The 18,173-nt window shown below is 32.9% G+C and overlaps 1 protein-coding gene across 1 annotated transcript; it reads right to left on the bottom strand.

Annotated features, from left to right (window-relative positions):
- Positions 1-372: 372 nt before the first annotated feature.
- LOC140765026 (E3 ubiquitin-protein ligase SINAT5-like) lies at positions 373-9,704 on the bottom strand. The gene is made up of 3 exons (XM_073103941.1): positions 9,257-9,704; positions 1,148-1,534; positions 373-930 (listed from the first exon to the last, which is right to left on the bottom strand). Exons 1-3 carry the CDS (start codon positions 9,500-9,502, stop codon positions 568-570), a joined length of 996 nt encoding a protein of 331 aa, XP_072960042.1. The 5' UTR covers positions 9,503-9,704; the 3' UTR covers positions 373-567.
- Positions 9,705-18,173: the final 8,469 nt, after the last annotated feature.

The raw sequence follows: 18,173 nt of genomic DNA, 5'->3' as shown, positions 1-18,173 counted from the left end.
GCTGTTCTTCCAAGCTAACCACACTGTCGAGTCATCAACCGAATCGAGCTAAGCCACCAAACCACCAACCACCAAACAATTTCTCCACAATATTATTTGGAGTTGGAGTTGAACTTATGAACTCCTAGATCATAAACAAAATACCAACCAACCAACCATCAAAATTTTTTTTATTATTCCTCCTCATTTAATTTAACAACCATCAAAAAAATCTCGAGCATGAAGTCCTTTGCTGATATGTTGATATGCACACACGGTAAGATATATACAATTTGAAACTTAGAGGTTATAAGATAGTTGCATGATTTGTTGAAATGCTTTACAGCGCATTGAAACAAACTTTACAGACAAAACTCAACTTTAGAGAGGAAATGTTTGATTAGCCAATTCGTATCAGATTGAAACACGGATTCATATGCACTATTTACCTTCATAACATCGCACCCTCGAATAACTTAAAAAACAGTTACAACAACAAAGTGTTACATGGGGGGAGGCAAAACAACAGACTGGGAAAAGATGCAAACTCAAACACCACCTAAGTTTCACACTCCAGACTTGGTTACTTCAGCTACAAAGATTGGGTATGCAGGCTCCAGCATCAGGGTTCTGTTGCTCCTTCCAAATTCGGCCTGTAACCCGCAACTTCAGCTCCTTCCTGTCGCCTCCTGAGAAGAAAAGAGCCATGTTCCTCTGGATTATGAGGCCGTCATGACTGTCGCGAACTTTCCGGTGGCTGTCGCGGATGCTCCGAGGCGTGCCTTCCCATATCATCTTCCTGCCATTGGCACCAACCTCAAGGCTGTAGCTGTAGTTCCTGGCCTCATTCTCATCACCCATGAAACGGAGAAAAGCCATGTAAACAGGCGCCATCCCAAGCTGAAAGGCCTCAAAGTGTAGGCAGAAGTACTGCCCAAAACAGTGAAAAACCTGAAAATAATATGAAGAAAAAGATCTAAGTCACTCATTAGGAATGTGGAATATGAGACCAAAATAGAGTATTTCGTCTGCAATAGCATTTTATTTGTACAGATCACAAAAAGAAGTGGATAATAGGCACTAGAGGAACAAAAGTAATTAGTATTTAGTTCTCTCTTGATGGTTACATCTAGATGCAAACAAAGCTGATCTAAAAGCAAACACTTACAGTTAGCATCCATGTCGCATTCTCAACCTCTCGAGGGTTGGATTTCACATATCGATGATTGAATGTACATCCTGTATGCATGTCAACTTTGTGGTCATCCCTTAAATGAGCAACAAGGAAAGGAATATCTCCAACAACAGAACATTCCGAGCCAGCATAAGGGCAGTTGTATGGCCTGAAATTGCACTGTGTTTCATGCTTGAGTTTACTGTAGTATGGGAAGATCTCTGGGCAACCCAATGTGTAGTACTTGCAGGGGAGCTCAAGTGATTCAGCCACTTTTTCCAATGCCAAACATCTAATGTCCCCCAGCTCTTGTCTACATGTAGGGCACCTGTTGTGCACCCTGGATTTGCAGGTGGAACACAGAGTATGCCCATTTTGGCACTGTAAAATATGATGCATACTTGTATATTAGAGTTCCAATGCTGCTAATATATATCCAAAAGCAATCTCAGTATCTGTAGTATATGACAATGTCCCTTCTTGTAATAAGTACCAGTAATTTCAGGTGTTACAAATGGACTTGACTTGTTTTGACACTTCCCACTACTACTGAAGAACCATTCAGACAATTAAAACCAGTTCCAATGATGCTACATGAAGAAGATCATTCAGTAGTGATCCACCAAATTTCACAATCAAAGCAAAACAACACCGAATACAAAGGCATTACAACACCTTATAGCTGACATAAGTTAACCTATTAGAGAATCTCATCAATTCACAAGGAATTTACCACACGACTGCCCATTGCTCATAAGTTAGGAGAAATGAAACAACTTCAACATTCAAGAGGCGGTAAGACAATTAAGATGACTTCGGTAATGAATCGATAGAAACATTTCAACTTCAAATGAGACATTATGAATGTACTCCATCAGTTCAGATTCCTTTTTAGCATCATAAAGCAGGACAACAAAACTGAATAACAGAAATACAAACTCATTGGCAAAAGTACAACACCTGAATTGACATGTCTTCAATCTACATGCTATTTAAAATGCATCACGGATGATGGACAATCAAAACCAAAATTCAAAGTAATGTGTATCCAAGATAACGACTGCAGTCTGAGAAAGCTTCCCCAGATGGGCTGACATATAAAACTATGATCTATTCTACATTAATTAACTTTTGATATGTGCACTGCCAAGATACTAGAGAAGGATTTGGGCTTCTGTGGTTAGTATACAGCAACGAGATTACATAAAAATCACACAGTATTGTCCAACACATGATATGCAGCATAGTCTGGTGTGCCTCATGTAAGACCATTGCTGCATTTCTGTAATGCACTATAAAATAGAAGTAACAATTCTCAAAACATAGGTAAATGTAATTCCGGAAACATACCAGAGAAACATCACTAATATAATCCTGGAAATATAGCTAAATGTAGAAGGATTAAAATTTTGTACATCTCGTAATATGTGAGAAAATCATAATGTATGGACTCGCTATGTCAAGAACCTAGATCTTCTGAAAGATTTTGTTGAAGAATATTTGCCTCAGCAACTTAGAATTAGATAGGCTGCACAAGAACCACTCCTTGATCAGTCTACAATTCAGGGCCTCAGGGGCTCTTCTATTCAGGCGGAGAATGAGAACCACCTAAAGATGTTGCATTATAGTCTTAAAGGAAGATTTAATTATCTAACTAGGAGAATTGTTGCAAAGACATGACTTCTTGTTGGAACCTACAAGAAACATAAACTTCTAAATATCAGGATCCCAAAACAAATAACTATATTGTATATACTACTGCTTGAAGCAGATAATTTCAGCATATAGAATAGAAAAACTGTTCAGATTAAATAAATTTGGCTGTTCCAGACAGGTGATATTGCTCCTTATATACGAATTGGAATTTAGGATAAAACAAGGTATGATATTGTTGTGGCTGTTATGTATATGTATCAATTGATGACCCTTTAGCAATCAATATAAGCTCAAAATAATGTTCTAAGCTTTAATCTACACAAGATGGGTTCATCAAAAGGAATGGTCCAGTTATAATCCAGAAATGATTTGTTTATATATTGTACAGAAACATGAAACCAAAATAGGTGCTAAAGTAGGTGGAAGATAGGAGAATAAAGGTATCAATTTCCAACATTTTGCCTAGACACTATATACCCTATCCGCAAGATGGAACACTATTTCTTATAAGATATTCTATACAGTAAGAGGATCTTGCAATAATTCAAGACATTTAAGTCAAAATTCCAAAATTCGGTATCGAGATCGAGAACCCATTAGAAAAAACGATAGTTATTGACTTTGGACTACTTTTAATTACACAAAATTCTAAGTATTACTTAAACTATAAGAAAATTTCTAAAAATTTATAAATTTATAAAAAATAACAGATAAATAAAAAATAAAAAATAAAAAATTAATCACATATGAAGCAAACTCAAAACTATCATGAGTTTCGATTTGAATTTGATTCGTAAATTAATACTGCTAAACAACAGTAAAATAAATGATCTCTCTTCATTATTGTTCTATAACAGTAAAAAAATAGGAGTTTAAAAATGAATAAGAAAGAAAAAATGAGAAGAAAAAAAAAACTCATCCAAGTTCACCAAAATGTGGAGCAGTCAAAGAGACTCACCAGATCGGTCGCCGAATGAGTTTAATAAAATGTAAGAGTGAGAGGAGAATGTGTGTGAGAGATAAAGGATAAAAACTAAAAATTTAAAAAGAAAATAATTGAGAACATCAATTACTAATATCTCCTAGGTTAGATACAACTTAAATTCGACCTGAATCTTACAAAAAATTTATTTCAACCGATACTGTTAATTTCGACTGATACGATTGAGACGGATCAGCTGATCCGGCTGAAACCGACCAATCCTAAGCAGAAACCAGTCACCATACTGGTTTTGGGTCTAGATCAGGATCACCGATTTTGGGATCTATGATTTAAATACATGTTCTAGATTTTAAATACCTTTTTGAGATTTATATGGGTTTTTGTATTAATTGCACCTTTTTTACAGAGTTGGTTATCTTTTTTACAAAGAGACTACACACATCCAAGCCCCTCTTTACTATCACTGAATATTATGTTGTGTATTTCCATAAGGCCAAGAAGAAAATTCCTTCAAGAAAAACAAATGAAGAGATCATGGGAACAAATCATTTTTTGCTACATATGCTGTCCTTATAGAATACTAATTATAGATTTAACCATATGCACCGCATTATGTGGGTTGTTAGTACTGGTTCTTCCTTTTCTTATGGCGTATATGGATAGAAAGGTCATGGTATGTAGGATTCTAAATATCTAATGGAATCAAATCAAGACAAATTCTTCAAGAGAGGCAAATCAAGAGAGCATGGTAACAATTCATGATTGCTACACATACTGTTCGTATATTATTATTCTAAATTTTATCTATCAAAACACCACATGGTGCTTGTTTGCTTGTTACGTATATGAATCGTTAAGCTGTGGTATTTAGAAATCAAATAGAATCAAGTCAAATTGAGAACATTTGTAGTTTGGAAACAGTTAGAATATTCCAAAAGAACTACACAATTGAATAAATCATATAAATGATAAATAGTTAAGAAAAAGTTTTATAACCCACTCATATGCAACACAATATCGTGAATAGAGTCGACAATATGATGATAAAATAAATTTCTCAGATTTAAAGCCAAGTATATGGAGAAATAACTAAAATTGAGTTTGTACATGTTTCAAGAGTTATGTATTAATCAACTAGAAGTTTATTACCATGAATTTGGCATATTAATTCTTTTAAAATAGTTATCAATATTATGATTAAATAAATTTCTCAGACTTAAAGTCAAGTACATGGAGAAATCACTAAAATTGAGTTTGCATATGTTTCAGAAGTTATGTATCAATCAACTAGAATTTCAATACCATGAATTTGGCGCATTAATTCTTTTAATATTATCTAAGTGAATAAATTTACAATGATTTGCATCGAAAACACAGTGCAATTTTTTTTATAGGTCAGACTCATTTTAATTTTTTCTTGCATGTCAGAATAGCACTCATTGAGTGCAATCTGAGTATTTTGTATTATTCTATCACTTTTGTCTAGGGAAGACTTAAACAATAAATACAAAACTGTGAGTTTTGAAATACAACTGTAAATAGAAAATTTGTAAAGTTCAATAACGATAAATTATGTAAAAAATTGTGAAACTTGCAAAATTACAAGTATTCAATAATTGTGAATTTCATAACAAAACTGTGAAACAAAAAATACAAATGTTCAATAGCTATAAATTATGTAATAAAATTGTGAAACTCACAAAACTACAAATGTTTAATAACTGCGAATTACGTACAAAACTGTAAAATAAAAAATGCAAGTATTCAACAACTAAGAATTACGTAAAAAAACTGCAAAATAGGAAATGCAAGTATTCAATAACTACAAAATCTGTAATAAAACTATGGAACAAAAGATACAAGTGTTCAATAAAATGCTTCGAGTGCCGGGCTCATCTCATCATAATAAAAGGGCAAACTTGGAAAGAAAAATAGGATAAAGCCTCACTTGTAAGGGAAAACCAAAACCATCCTAAATGACAAAAATGAAAATCAAGTGTTTCTGGTGCAAATCACCTGTAAATTTATGTATTAGCATGGCTTTTACAAAATTGTGTACTAAGCAGGAAAACTTTTGATTCTTGAGTCGTGGTCACATTGCATGGATCTAATCATTTATTTGCTTCAACTGATAGATTCAACCCTAAAATCCCATTAATTGCATCTAAAGATATAATATAAACACAAATATGAATCACCTCATACAAGTAAACAATATTCTAAATAGTGAACATGCTTTGGGTTTAGAACATAAGAGACCTATCTAGATCAACCCGAGTTATAAACTTTTCACTTATTGGCCTTCGATTTGTAGGCCTTATAGGCCTGAAGTACAGGCTCCGTTCAAGCTTAATTATCATTGGATTACAATAACGCATGCTGCTAAGAATTCCCTAGTTTCCAAGCGGAAGTTTGGATTTTGATGTAACTATGCACACAACCCACTCACGATAGAAACAATAGTGTGCTCTTCAGCTCCTATCTCTCCAAATCTACATACCCATCAATCTCCGACATAGCAGTTATGCCAAAAAGGGTCAATTGGCTCATGAATGCAGTGTATTAAAAGGCGACCGCAGGTTACGAGCGATCACATGGCCTAATTCCTAGGTGGAAGGCAAATGCCAAGGCAATGTAGTATTTAAATATATAATAAATTAAAAATAATTAATTATATATGATATACAATATGTTCTAGTATAGCTAAAATCACAAGAGCAACAAAATTAACACCAAGATTACAAGTAGCAAAAAATTTAGAGTCATAACTAAACTTTTTTTTTCTCCTTTAACAATTATTGAGATCATAAAAAACAAAAAAAAAATATTAGAAGATCACCACACTACCCCTTAGTATTCCTCTCAAATGCCAGCCTGTCATCCATTTATTGCAGAGGCAAAAATGGAAACATAGGAAAAAAAAAGAACGAAAAGAGAGGGGTAGAGAAAGCAAAAGAGATAGATTATCGAGCTCGTCTTTACTAAGATAGCAAGGCGAAGAGCTCGTCAAAATGGGAGAGAGCAAGAGGGAAGAGCTCATCGATGGCAAGATCAGCAGGAGAGGGAGAGAAGGATGCGGAGAAGAAGGGGATGGGGCAAGGCATGCGGATGGTGCGTCATCGGAGAGAGAGAGAGAGGAGCTCAACGGAAACCACCATCGTTGCCTTGTGCCGCCACCCAAAATGCTTAAGAGAGGTGTTGATTGAGAGAGGAGGCATCGAGGAAGAAGGTGGTAGAGTTCAAATTGAAGGAAGAGGTAAGAGTCGATCGGGATTTTTTTATTTTAAATAGTTTAATTCTCAAACCCTCCACCTGTTACTCAACCCACTAGTATGATCCGACTAGTTATTTTGCCAAAGTCTATCCACCACTGCATATTCACTATGCAGGGCACTCGGTGCTCCGCCCCGCCAAGGCTGCCAATAAGGCAACCACCATGAGCGCCTTTTAAAACACTTAAAGCATGAGCTTTTGTTATTTCCTCTAGTCAAAAGGAACATTTGGGTTTACTAAAATAAATATGAACTGTGTACATTAATGAGTGAAAATCAATTCTATATTAATTTTTATGTTCAAGAACAAGTTACAAAGAATGCTTGATGTAGAAAAGTATTAAGCTATATCCATGCAAGTGTATGGCTTCTATCATTTTTCTTGTAGTGGATGAAGGATTCAGTCGCAAGGGAGAAAATTAGTTGATCCATTTTCGAGCAGTTTATGTGATATTGTGCATGAGAGTGTTTGCAATTGTGGTTTTTCGTTAATAATGGGTGCATTGGGAAATGTAGATAACGGAGATAGAGTAAGATATAACAACTAAAGAGATAAGTGCATGGCATGAGTGTGAAGAGATTGAGAGCAGTATTTTAAGGTATACTCTATGGCTTTCACCCACAAAGGGAAATGTGTTCCATTGACTGCATACAATAGGATATAGTCACTTTTCTTATGCAATAGGATACTCTATGCTTGCACCCACAAAGGGAAATGTGTTCCATTGACTGCATACAATAGGACCTAGTCACTTTTCTTATGCAATAGGATCGCATATCAGGTAGCAACCTCACCTATTGTTGTCGATATTCATACCTAGATGTAAGTGACCAAGCATAGAATGCAGTTATGCATAGATCTACTAACCATTTAGTAAAATATGATTTGATTCCTTCCATATTAAAGGATTCACAAAATCCAACTCCATAATGAAATCCAACCTAGAAGACAGTTTTATGATAATTCACTTTGATAAAAGACAAAACTATGCCATTGTTTAATCTTACATCTTAAACTATACTGCATTATGCAGAATTGATAATAGTATTTACTGTTGGAAGAATATTATTACATAGTAGAAACACAACTTTCATATCTTAGAAGATCATTCCAAAGATAATTTTAAAAATCTTGATATTGCATTCCCTAATTAATTTAATTAACAATGGACAGAGAAATTCTCATTGAACTCAAAAAAAGTTCTTTTTAATAACCAGTACAGTACGACTACATATTTAAACTGTCCAACAAAAGATGATCTCTAACCAAAATAATTAACCTAAAAGTCCTGAAATATGCTTGCAACAAGTTAAGACCTTTTGGAACATCAGAACTCACCAGCATACTGCACAACTAGAGTTGGCATAGGTAAGAATGCAAGAGTGTCACTTCAAATAATACCAAATGTTAGATCAATCATTAGATTATAGATTAGGTAAAAGTTGATATAGATAATTATGCATTCCTTGGCAAAAAATAATGGGAGAATGCCACTTAGACCCCTGAACTATTATTGTTCATCACAACACACTCTCTGGACCTTTTCTTTTACTTATATATATCTCCTGAACTAAGAAAAATATCAAGATATAACCCCTTGAACCAAAAATAAAATGTAACTATACGGACCTTTGAACAAAAAAACAAAAATAATAGTTCGGGGCGTCTAAATAGAATTATCCCAAAAATAATTTGAAGAATGTCCACACAGCAGGGAAAAGATTTAAATGAAATTATTCTTGTCTTCGTGATTATCACTAAAACTGGAAACTCTGAAAATTTTGCTTAGCCATCATCCCAGACCAGCCAAATCTATTACTCAAAACTCCTCCCCTACCAGCAAATATACATATGTCCGAGGTTTCTGAAAAAGGACAAGAACACCATAAAAAGAATAGAGCCAAATTTTGATTTTGGAAAGAATTCCAAAAAATAATCTAATCCAATAGCACCATTATGTGCAATGTAACATCGACATCGAGAAGTCCCTCAAGATCACCACAAACAACAAGATCGGCATCTCCACAACAACCAAATTGCCACAACAAATATTTTCAAAAGATCAGCAAGATCACATCTTTAGATCAACAGATCAATCCACTCGTCTCAAAACGCAAGACCCACAAACCAAGTCGCCCAATGAACCCAAGAAAGCTTTCAAAAAGAACAAAAGATCGAGAACATCAACAATACAAATACGAAGCAAATCAGAAAAGGGGGAAGTGACCGACCTGGTGGATCGGAGGGTACATGGAATTGGTACACACGGGGCACTCGAGCAGCTCGTGTACGCTGGTCGCCGGAGGGATCACCGGCCCGGCGATTCCTCCGCCGTTGACACCGTTTCCGCTACCTCCCCCGCCGCCACCTCCGGCGAGATTGGACTTCAAGAATGGGTGGGGTGGCAAATGGGAAGCGGCCTCGTCGTCGTCCATCCCATCTGATGACGAGATGCACTCGATGTTGTCCAATTCCATCCCTTTCCCTCCTCCTCAACCCTTCCCTTGGAGAAGGACCAAGGTGACGAAAGAGAGGAGAAAGTAAGCGAGCGACGAAAAGGCCCGGAGAGAGCGAGAGAGAACGGCGATCGGAGGGTTTTTTTTTTTTTCCCCCTTTTTCTTTTTCTTTTTCTCTCCTTTTTTTTCTCCTGCCTCTGGGTGCTCGCTTGCACAGGCGGACCAAAGAGAAAAGGGGGGGGGGGGGGCGGGGCGACGCGCTTGTTACCGTCGTTAATTTAACCAAAATTTACTGTTAATAAAAAGATTTAGCATTCGTGGATTAGGGAATTTGGGATCCTTTTTTTTTCATTTGCAACCCTCTATTATATGTTTATTACGACAGAAGCCTTGTACTGTAGAAGTCGTTAGATTTTTCAAAAGCCCACCCATTCGAATGAAATATAATAAAAAGCGACAAAGAAGAGAGTAAAAGAACATTTTAGTCACACAAACAAAAAAATAAGAGTAGAAATATTTATCATAAAGAAGATGGAGGTGGTATTTGTAAATATACGTGAAGAATTAGGATCGATTTAGCGGTATAAAAAGGTGAGGTGCTTTCTTTGGTAAGATAACAGTGAAGGAAGTTGGTGATTAAAAAATCAAAGTTGAAACCACTAGCAATGGACAAATTTCTAAGGAAGAGAGGAGAGGAGAGGAGAGGAGAGGAAAAGGGACACTATGAAAACAATGCAAAGTGTTTAGGAGTAAGGAAGATTTGGTGCAATAGAGTTGTTTGTGTTGTTGTCAGAGAGTTGTTAGGATGTGGAAGGTATCCTCATGTAAGGGCTATTTTAGGAGAGTTTTTAACCAAATTAGACCTCTTTTAAAATTTTATTTACCGAAATAGATTATACCTTAAATTTAATACTAAAAGAGTTATAGTTCTGAGTTAAAATACTAAATTGTTAAATATTTTACTCGATCAAAAGTAAAACATTGATCATATTATCATTTTTATTACAAAAACTTAAAAATTTCGTATTTTAAACTAAGAATGATTATCTTAAACATAAATTATATTATGTTAATTATCAAAATTAATCACATTAAACAAAATAGTCAGAACTAAAATGAAAAATAATGGAAATAATAGAATAAAGTTAATATAAACATGCTGATAATAAAAACTAAAAATGTAAACTTTGGTATTGTAACAATACTTTAAATAAATATAATATATAAAATACTAATAAAAAATTAAAGAAAAAAAATTAAATTTAAGTAATTAAGATTGTTAATTTGTTATATGTATCTAAATTTATTATTTCTTATATGAGGGCAATATAGTACTGAGACAGTAAAATCCTTCTCCCTCTGCTCAAGAATTGGGATATATTATTATATATCTTAGTTGGGATACTACATTCCCTATTTTGGAGCAGATATGGCATCTGGTTTGGATTCCTAATTCTATCTATTACTTTTTTTTTTATCAAACATGAGTTATGTGGCTTGATAAGATGATTAATCCAATCGTATCTTTATATCCTCTAAACAAACGTATCTTAAGACCCTTGAATTATTACTAATTTTCATGTGCACTTCCTCATCTTCTTTCTTTATATACATTGATTTCCTAAAGTATAAAAAATCTCTCACCCTTTACGATGTTAACAGAAAACGTCAAATGACTATTTTACTATTAATTTTGTATTCTTTCTTTCCTCTAAAACAAGGGTACAGTAGTTCCTACAAAGTACTTAATATATTTTTCCTCTAAAATAAGGGTAAATGAATCCCTAATATAATTTTCATATGTATTGAGTTATTTACTAATTATACTACATATTTAAGCAAGGATCACAAGTTCTTAAGAATTCAAAAGATAAATATAAATATATCTAATCTCTAATTTATTTATGTGAATGCGCTTACCCGAAGAAAAAAGATATAAATATAGATATGATTTTACCACCATCTGATATGTTGGTTCTTTTTCACCATAGTTTATATCTAACTACTTTTTTCTTTCAAAATGAAGATTGAGTAAGCAATTTCTAAAAAATATTCTTTGTTTTGCTTCTTCTTCTTCTTCTTCTTCTCTTTCCCTCCTTCCCCACCAACCGACCCTTCCCCCTTTCTTCATATTTATACTCCATTTACTTTTATAACATGGTAGAGTTATGATCATATAAGTAGAATCTTAAGAGACAAGAGAAACTAGCTAACCGAGTAGCAATTCGAGGTAAATAAATCATCCTAAGTCTAAGAGTAGCATAGATATTGTTAGTGATAGTAGACTATGATTTCGTGAAATCCATGTCATGCATGTTTATTTACTAGTCAACATAAATGCATAATTATGCTTGATTGCTTCATTTATGATCTTGAGTTTATCTATTGTGTACAATAATTATGATGCTCATATTAAATGCTACACCACTTGCATGTATTGCCAATTAATTAAGTTTTATCTATATAGTAATATATAAGTTAATGCCTGAGGTTATTATGTCCGTGTGACTATTAACCATTGTGTTTACCGGTTTGAATGAGTATGAACACCGTGGAATATGGAGATTAGAAATTGATGATTTTAAGTTATGATTAGAAGGTCGAACTTATTAGCTCTAAGAGTACATGATAATGTAGGGTGGTATGTGTGGACATCCTTGAGCGATAGTAGTTATAATTTATGTTATGTGCGATGATTCCACGGTGGTGGCGATGACGGATATGGAGATATGAGATATGAGCCCATGACTGAGATTATTTTCTATGGTGATAGACAATCGATTAGTTGTTCACCAAGTAATAGACAAACAATTATATTATTAGATATCTATCCCTCTTTGATAGGTGATGCATAGTGTAAGTATATAATATTATTTACTTGCAAATTTATATGAACATAAGTTAAATGACTTGTAGTTATGTATAAGTATATGATGTTCTATTACTTTGAGTCCATGGGAGAGTAGTTTGGTGAGATATATACAATTTTCTGTAATTAATACAATTGTTGATATAATGAGCTCATTCTATGAGTGTATTATTTTGAATATATTCAATATATATATTATGTTGCATTCTTTATTACATCAATTCTAGATTGTAAATGTGCATATTTGTTGGGTACTATTTTAATCATTGTTGGTGGAATATTTTCAAATTTGTAGATGACTTTGAGTTTATAGAGGAACCGATGAGGATTATTTCTCCCTCAATTATTTACTTATTCATATAAATTAAATTAAATATATTGTAGCTTCTATGAGCATATCATTATCAGTTGATTATATGAGTATATATTTGGGGACTTGTTGCAGTTTATAGTGTTTTAAGTTTCTCATTTGTTCTTTAATTATTTATAAAAATTTTGATTTTTTATCTTGAATACTATGTAAAAAACATCAACTAATAGATAACATGGGAATCATATGGATTTCGTCCACGTACAGGGCACATGTATTTGGTGATAGATATTTCGACTTAATATCAGAGCTCGAATTTTCTAAAATACTATTCATATAAATTAGATGTGGAAAAATATAAAGACTATGTATAGTGGACAATGATTAGTATTTAGCTATTGCAAAGTAATTTTTGGATATCAAACGGACCTCCCAAGATGGTAATCTTAATGTGGCTAATTTACCCTCTTTTGCATTAGCGACATCTAGGTATTACCTTTGAAATTTATAAATTGATTAAATGAGATTTAAAATTAGTTGTTGGTTTAAGTAAACAATCTAGACTGAAATATTTAATCATATAGACAACTTATATATTACTCTTTGCATTGGAAAATCAAATATATATCTGTTGACTAGAACGTAGAAATTGAATAAGTATCAAATATTACTTTTCTTTTGTTCATTCATAAAGGGTGATTAAACTTGTGAATTAGCATGGATTACTTTTTTTTCCTACAAATCTTCAAGTGTGCTAATATTCCGTTGTAGATATTTTCGTAGAAAGTGTTTACATTATTATATATTATGTATGTAGTATTAAGTTTAGATTATATAGATATAATATATTTTATGGTTGGGGGTTTTAATATTAGAAAATCTGTCACAAAATTCTATCTAAAGAATATTTTGTTTAGAGATATTGAATACTTAAGTATTTCCAAAAGATGTATATAGGAATCTAATAAGTTTTGTACATTTTAGTATATTTAAATATAAGGTACGAAAGTGTGTATTTTGGAATTGAATATTGATTTATAATAGGAGAGTACTTATATGTTCTTAGGAAAGGTATGTTTGATTGCCTTATTTTCCTAAATCAAAATCATCAAGATTAAAGATGCATTATTGGGTCATGGATTCTGAAGTTGATTAGCAAGATAATTAATATTAATGTGTTGTTAAGGGTAATTAGATAATTGATAGAATTTGTTGAGTTACTTCATTATATTTCATTGCTCGTGATTATTTAGATATGTCGCAGATTAGATTCTTGGAGTTATGTCTAGACATAGACATAAGAAAACACTCTTAATTATTTCATTTTAAGATATCTTTTGACGTGTTGACTGATATTGTAGTAGTTTAGACCTACATTTATAAATAGTATTTTTTAATTTATTAATATTTTTTGTATATAAAAAATAAAAGAGAAATTTGATGCAAGGATATTGACATCATATAGATAATTTTAGATTTTGCTTAATTATTTTATTTTCTACATGTATCTATTGGATCAATTTATTTTTTTAAGTATCAAAATTTATGACGTGTATATATGTGCTTGGTGAGTACGAGAAAATTTATATAAAATCTAAAAACTTTTATAAATAAAGTGATATGTTTGGATATCTTAGTCTGATTAGTTAAATAAATTGAAAAAGTAAATGATGTACTGATTGCTAGCATTGTTATCACTTGTTTGAATTTTCATGGTGCATCGTTTTTATTTTGACGTTGGTTTTACATATTAAAAAGTTGTCGCTTTCAAATTTTCTACTGTTATATAAATTGGATTTGACGGCAAGTGACCAAATGCATGGATCAAGTTTACAAATTAAGGTTAGATTCCTTATTTAGTGTATTTAATGTATGTAGAGTGGTTTGGAGATAGATAAATTAGTATGATGATGATTGGTAGGAGGTTACTTTGATGTATACTTCTTCCCAAGTATGAATATATATTCTATAATGAACATGTATATATCAATTTATTTGTGTAAAAAATTTGGTTATACAATGATGGATGTCTAAATAGAATATATTTAAGGTTCAATTTTATTAACGATGAGAACATTAGAGGAAAATGTTTAGTAATACTTGGTTTACCCCTTATAGGGATAATATGGAGAAGATAGCAAATTGATGGACTATTAACGGGTTAGTACTGGTTGTTGCTTATTCATTAGACTTTATATATTAATTTATTAATATTACTTTGTGTAATAATTAAAAGTTGTTTAATATCATTATTATCCAAATATAGTGTCTATTATTTGCATTTGAAGTAAAGCTTAATATATCACTATTATGTCTACATATATGATAAACTAATAAGAAGAAAATTTCTTGATAAATATTATCTTGATTTAGTATTTATGGTTGATAGATAACTGATTATGGTTTGAATTACTAATTTTGAAGGACCTTCTATTATATTTGCTAGAGATGATTACAAAGTTTGGGTAACTATTAGAATAAAAATTAGAGGTGAATGAGAAATGATATTTAAGTTTGATCTTATATTTGAAATATTTAATTATCAATGAGTTCTATGGATGTACTGATAGTGAAGTTTCTTTGTTATTAGTGGTGATAGAGTTATTTTATAAAATTCTACTATGATTAATGACTTATAAGAGTAGGCATGAAAATCATAATATGGCATTAATACCATTAGACTGCTAAGTTTTTAGAATAGTCAACTTACTAGAGTATTATCATGTGGAAAATAAGAGTTCGGAATTAATATAAATACTCATAGTTGAAAGTCATTATGTAGGAAGAAAATAGAATTCGATGAGCTAATGATATATAATTAAGATCATCATTTTTATTGATTGATAGTGTAAATCTTTCATAAGAAGTTTAGTGGATAGTATGTTTGATAGATTAAATTAATGAGGTTATTTTAATAGTAATTTGTTATTACTAGTAGGTAGTTGGACAAAAATAAGTAGGAACAGTTGGTTCAAAGATTTGTACATTGTTGGAACATTGAATTAGACTAGGAGTGTATCGTTTAATTTTTATTTTAATGAACTATAGAACTGTTGATTTGGAAGATATTAGATTAGTGAAATACAGTATTGTGTTAAGTTTGACATAGTAAGCTTGATTCTTAGATTTTTTTTTTTATCCCAGGATGAGATAATATTCTAAATTAATTTTTTTTTCTTAGCATAATTTTTTGATGATAGAGTTCAAAATTTGGCTTATAAACTAAAGCATATGATGTATAATGATTGGAATTGAGATATCTCAAGTTGGAGTGCTCCTTTAGATTGATAAGTGTGCCAAATACAAATTTTAGATCTAATTCGGGTATTAAGTAATCTTTGAAGAACCAATGTATATATATTACTTGATCATAAAAGCATAAGCTAATTATATATTTATATATTTTTATTAATAATTGATGCCAATCAACTTGTTTTATCTTTCACTTGGGATGATAACTAATAGAATTTTTAACTTAAGTATTGTCAATCGATCTTGTACCAAAAGGATAATCTCACAAATTTTAAAGACGAGAGTCTATTTTTTATGAGAGTATTATAAACATCCAAAATGCAAGCCAACCCTATTTATCGATCCATCGGTGAGCTCTTTGCCTATTCCTATATTTAGTTTTATTGTCTTCTAGCATCACCTACTTTGGGTGCATTCAGTTTTGTTGAAAAATTTACCGGTTGACATGATTGCATTATTTCAGTCTAAAAAGTTTTTATGTAGTATCATTTTGCTTTGGGTACCCCTTTGGGGATTTTTAGGTTTACGATGAGGCTACACAATGTATCGATTTCGTCGATTTCTTGTCGCATCTCAAATTGCCTCTATCAATCTCAACAATGGTTGCCCTTTTGGTCCCACTCCACTCTACAAGCAGTAGTTGTGGGTGACATCCATTTAGGCCTTCATGGCTTAATGGGTTAGTTCGAATCTTTCTATGGCTACCAACCATGGAGGAGTATTGTTTGATCCTTATCAGCTGCCCCATTGACGAACTTATCCCTATTGTTTCGTTTTCTATTCTAGTTGGTATGGTTACTGAGTCGATTGACAAGTAACCAATGTAAGTGCTGATGATCACTAATCGATACCTCACAACTTTTTTCTTCCCTTTTTTAATTGTGGGGAGATAAAGGAGTGGGTTATGCTTGGCCCAACTTGCATTGCGTGCGAGTGGATTGCGAGAATGATGCAATATTTTTCGAGTTAGGATTGAGCCGAACCCGCTTCATTCTACCCACAATCCATCTCGAGTTAGGATTGAGGCCTAACCCACTTCTTTCTGTTTGGTGGGTTGCAGTCCAGTTTACTGTCTAGACCATTTCATATAATGAGCTATGATCTAGCACGTGCCGATTATATTCTGTGATAGTTTACTTTATGGTATTATGATATTCATATTATGCTTGTGCATATACTTATTTACTAGATGTTATCATTTCTTGATGAGTGACGTATGCCTTGATGTTATATATTTGTGACTATGTGAGCAGGAGTTAAATAACTTGACAGTTCTGTGTGAACAAATAATATTATATTATTTTATGGCTTTGGAATAGTAGGGGGTGGGATACATAAATACTTTATTTTATTAATACGTGTGAGCTATAGTTATTAATACGATGAATATGTTATACATGTTCGTTACTATATATATATATATATATTTCATATTTCATCATCCATTACATTACTTTCCAACTTAAGAGGTATACTTGCTAGCCTATATAGAGTGTCAAAATAGTCATTTACTTGCAAGCTCATCTCGTTTAAAGCTCGACTAAAAATCTAAATGAATTGAGTTTTCTAGCTCAAAATTTTAATCGAGTCAAGTTGAACCAAAGGCATACAGCTACCAGGTACTTAAAGCCACCAGCAGCACCCAGACTAGCTTCGGGATGCAAGAGAGGCCATCACTAGAGATACTAGCCCAAAATTGGGACATATCCTTCCGCTAGCAACAATTAGAGTAAATAATTATGGAACCTTAAAAGCTCCGATGATACCCTTCACAGATCTCTCTATTTAATAGTCAAAAGGCAGATTAAGTAGTGTGAATCTAAATAGAGAAGGAGAGAGATGTCTTGGAAGCTCCCTGCTCTACACTCTGATAAAATTTGAGGATGAACTCTCCACCAAGCGTCGGAAAGCAGCCTCTTACTGCAGTCTTCCAAAGAAGCTTACATGAGGGGAAAGTGACAATGAGCTAGCTTTCACCTGTCTTGGTAGCCCACCATTGTCACACCTTCTCAATTCCACTATCAGTCAAAAGCTAAAAGCAGCGTGTATGGTTTCAATAGGAAACAATCCAATGATCAAACTTGGCAAACTTGACTTGAACGGGAGAGACAGAAGGAAGCATGTAGGGAGGAACTTCTCACATCGCTTAGAAAAGAAGGTGGAATCAATGGTGAGGCTTTGCGTGAGACAGATTGAAATTTTCTAAGCAGTCGGACGTTGGGGTTCCAGCTTGGCCTTAGAGCAGCAATGCTTCTCGCAGA

Source organism: Typha angustifolia, chromosome 8 (genome assembly GCF_048772165.1).
Source record: "Typha angustifolia cultivar Huaian chromosome 8, ASM4877216v1, whole genome shotgun sequence".
Taxonomy (NCBI): Eukaryota; Viridiplantae; Streptophyta; class Magnoliopsida; order Poales; family Typhaceae; genus Typha; species Typha angustifolia.
The sequence above is the reverse complement of the archived record's forward strand: the minus strand, read 5'-3'. Positions and strand labels throughout refer to the sequence as shown.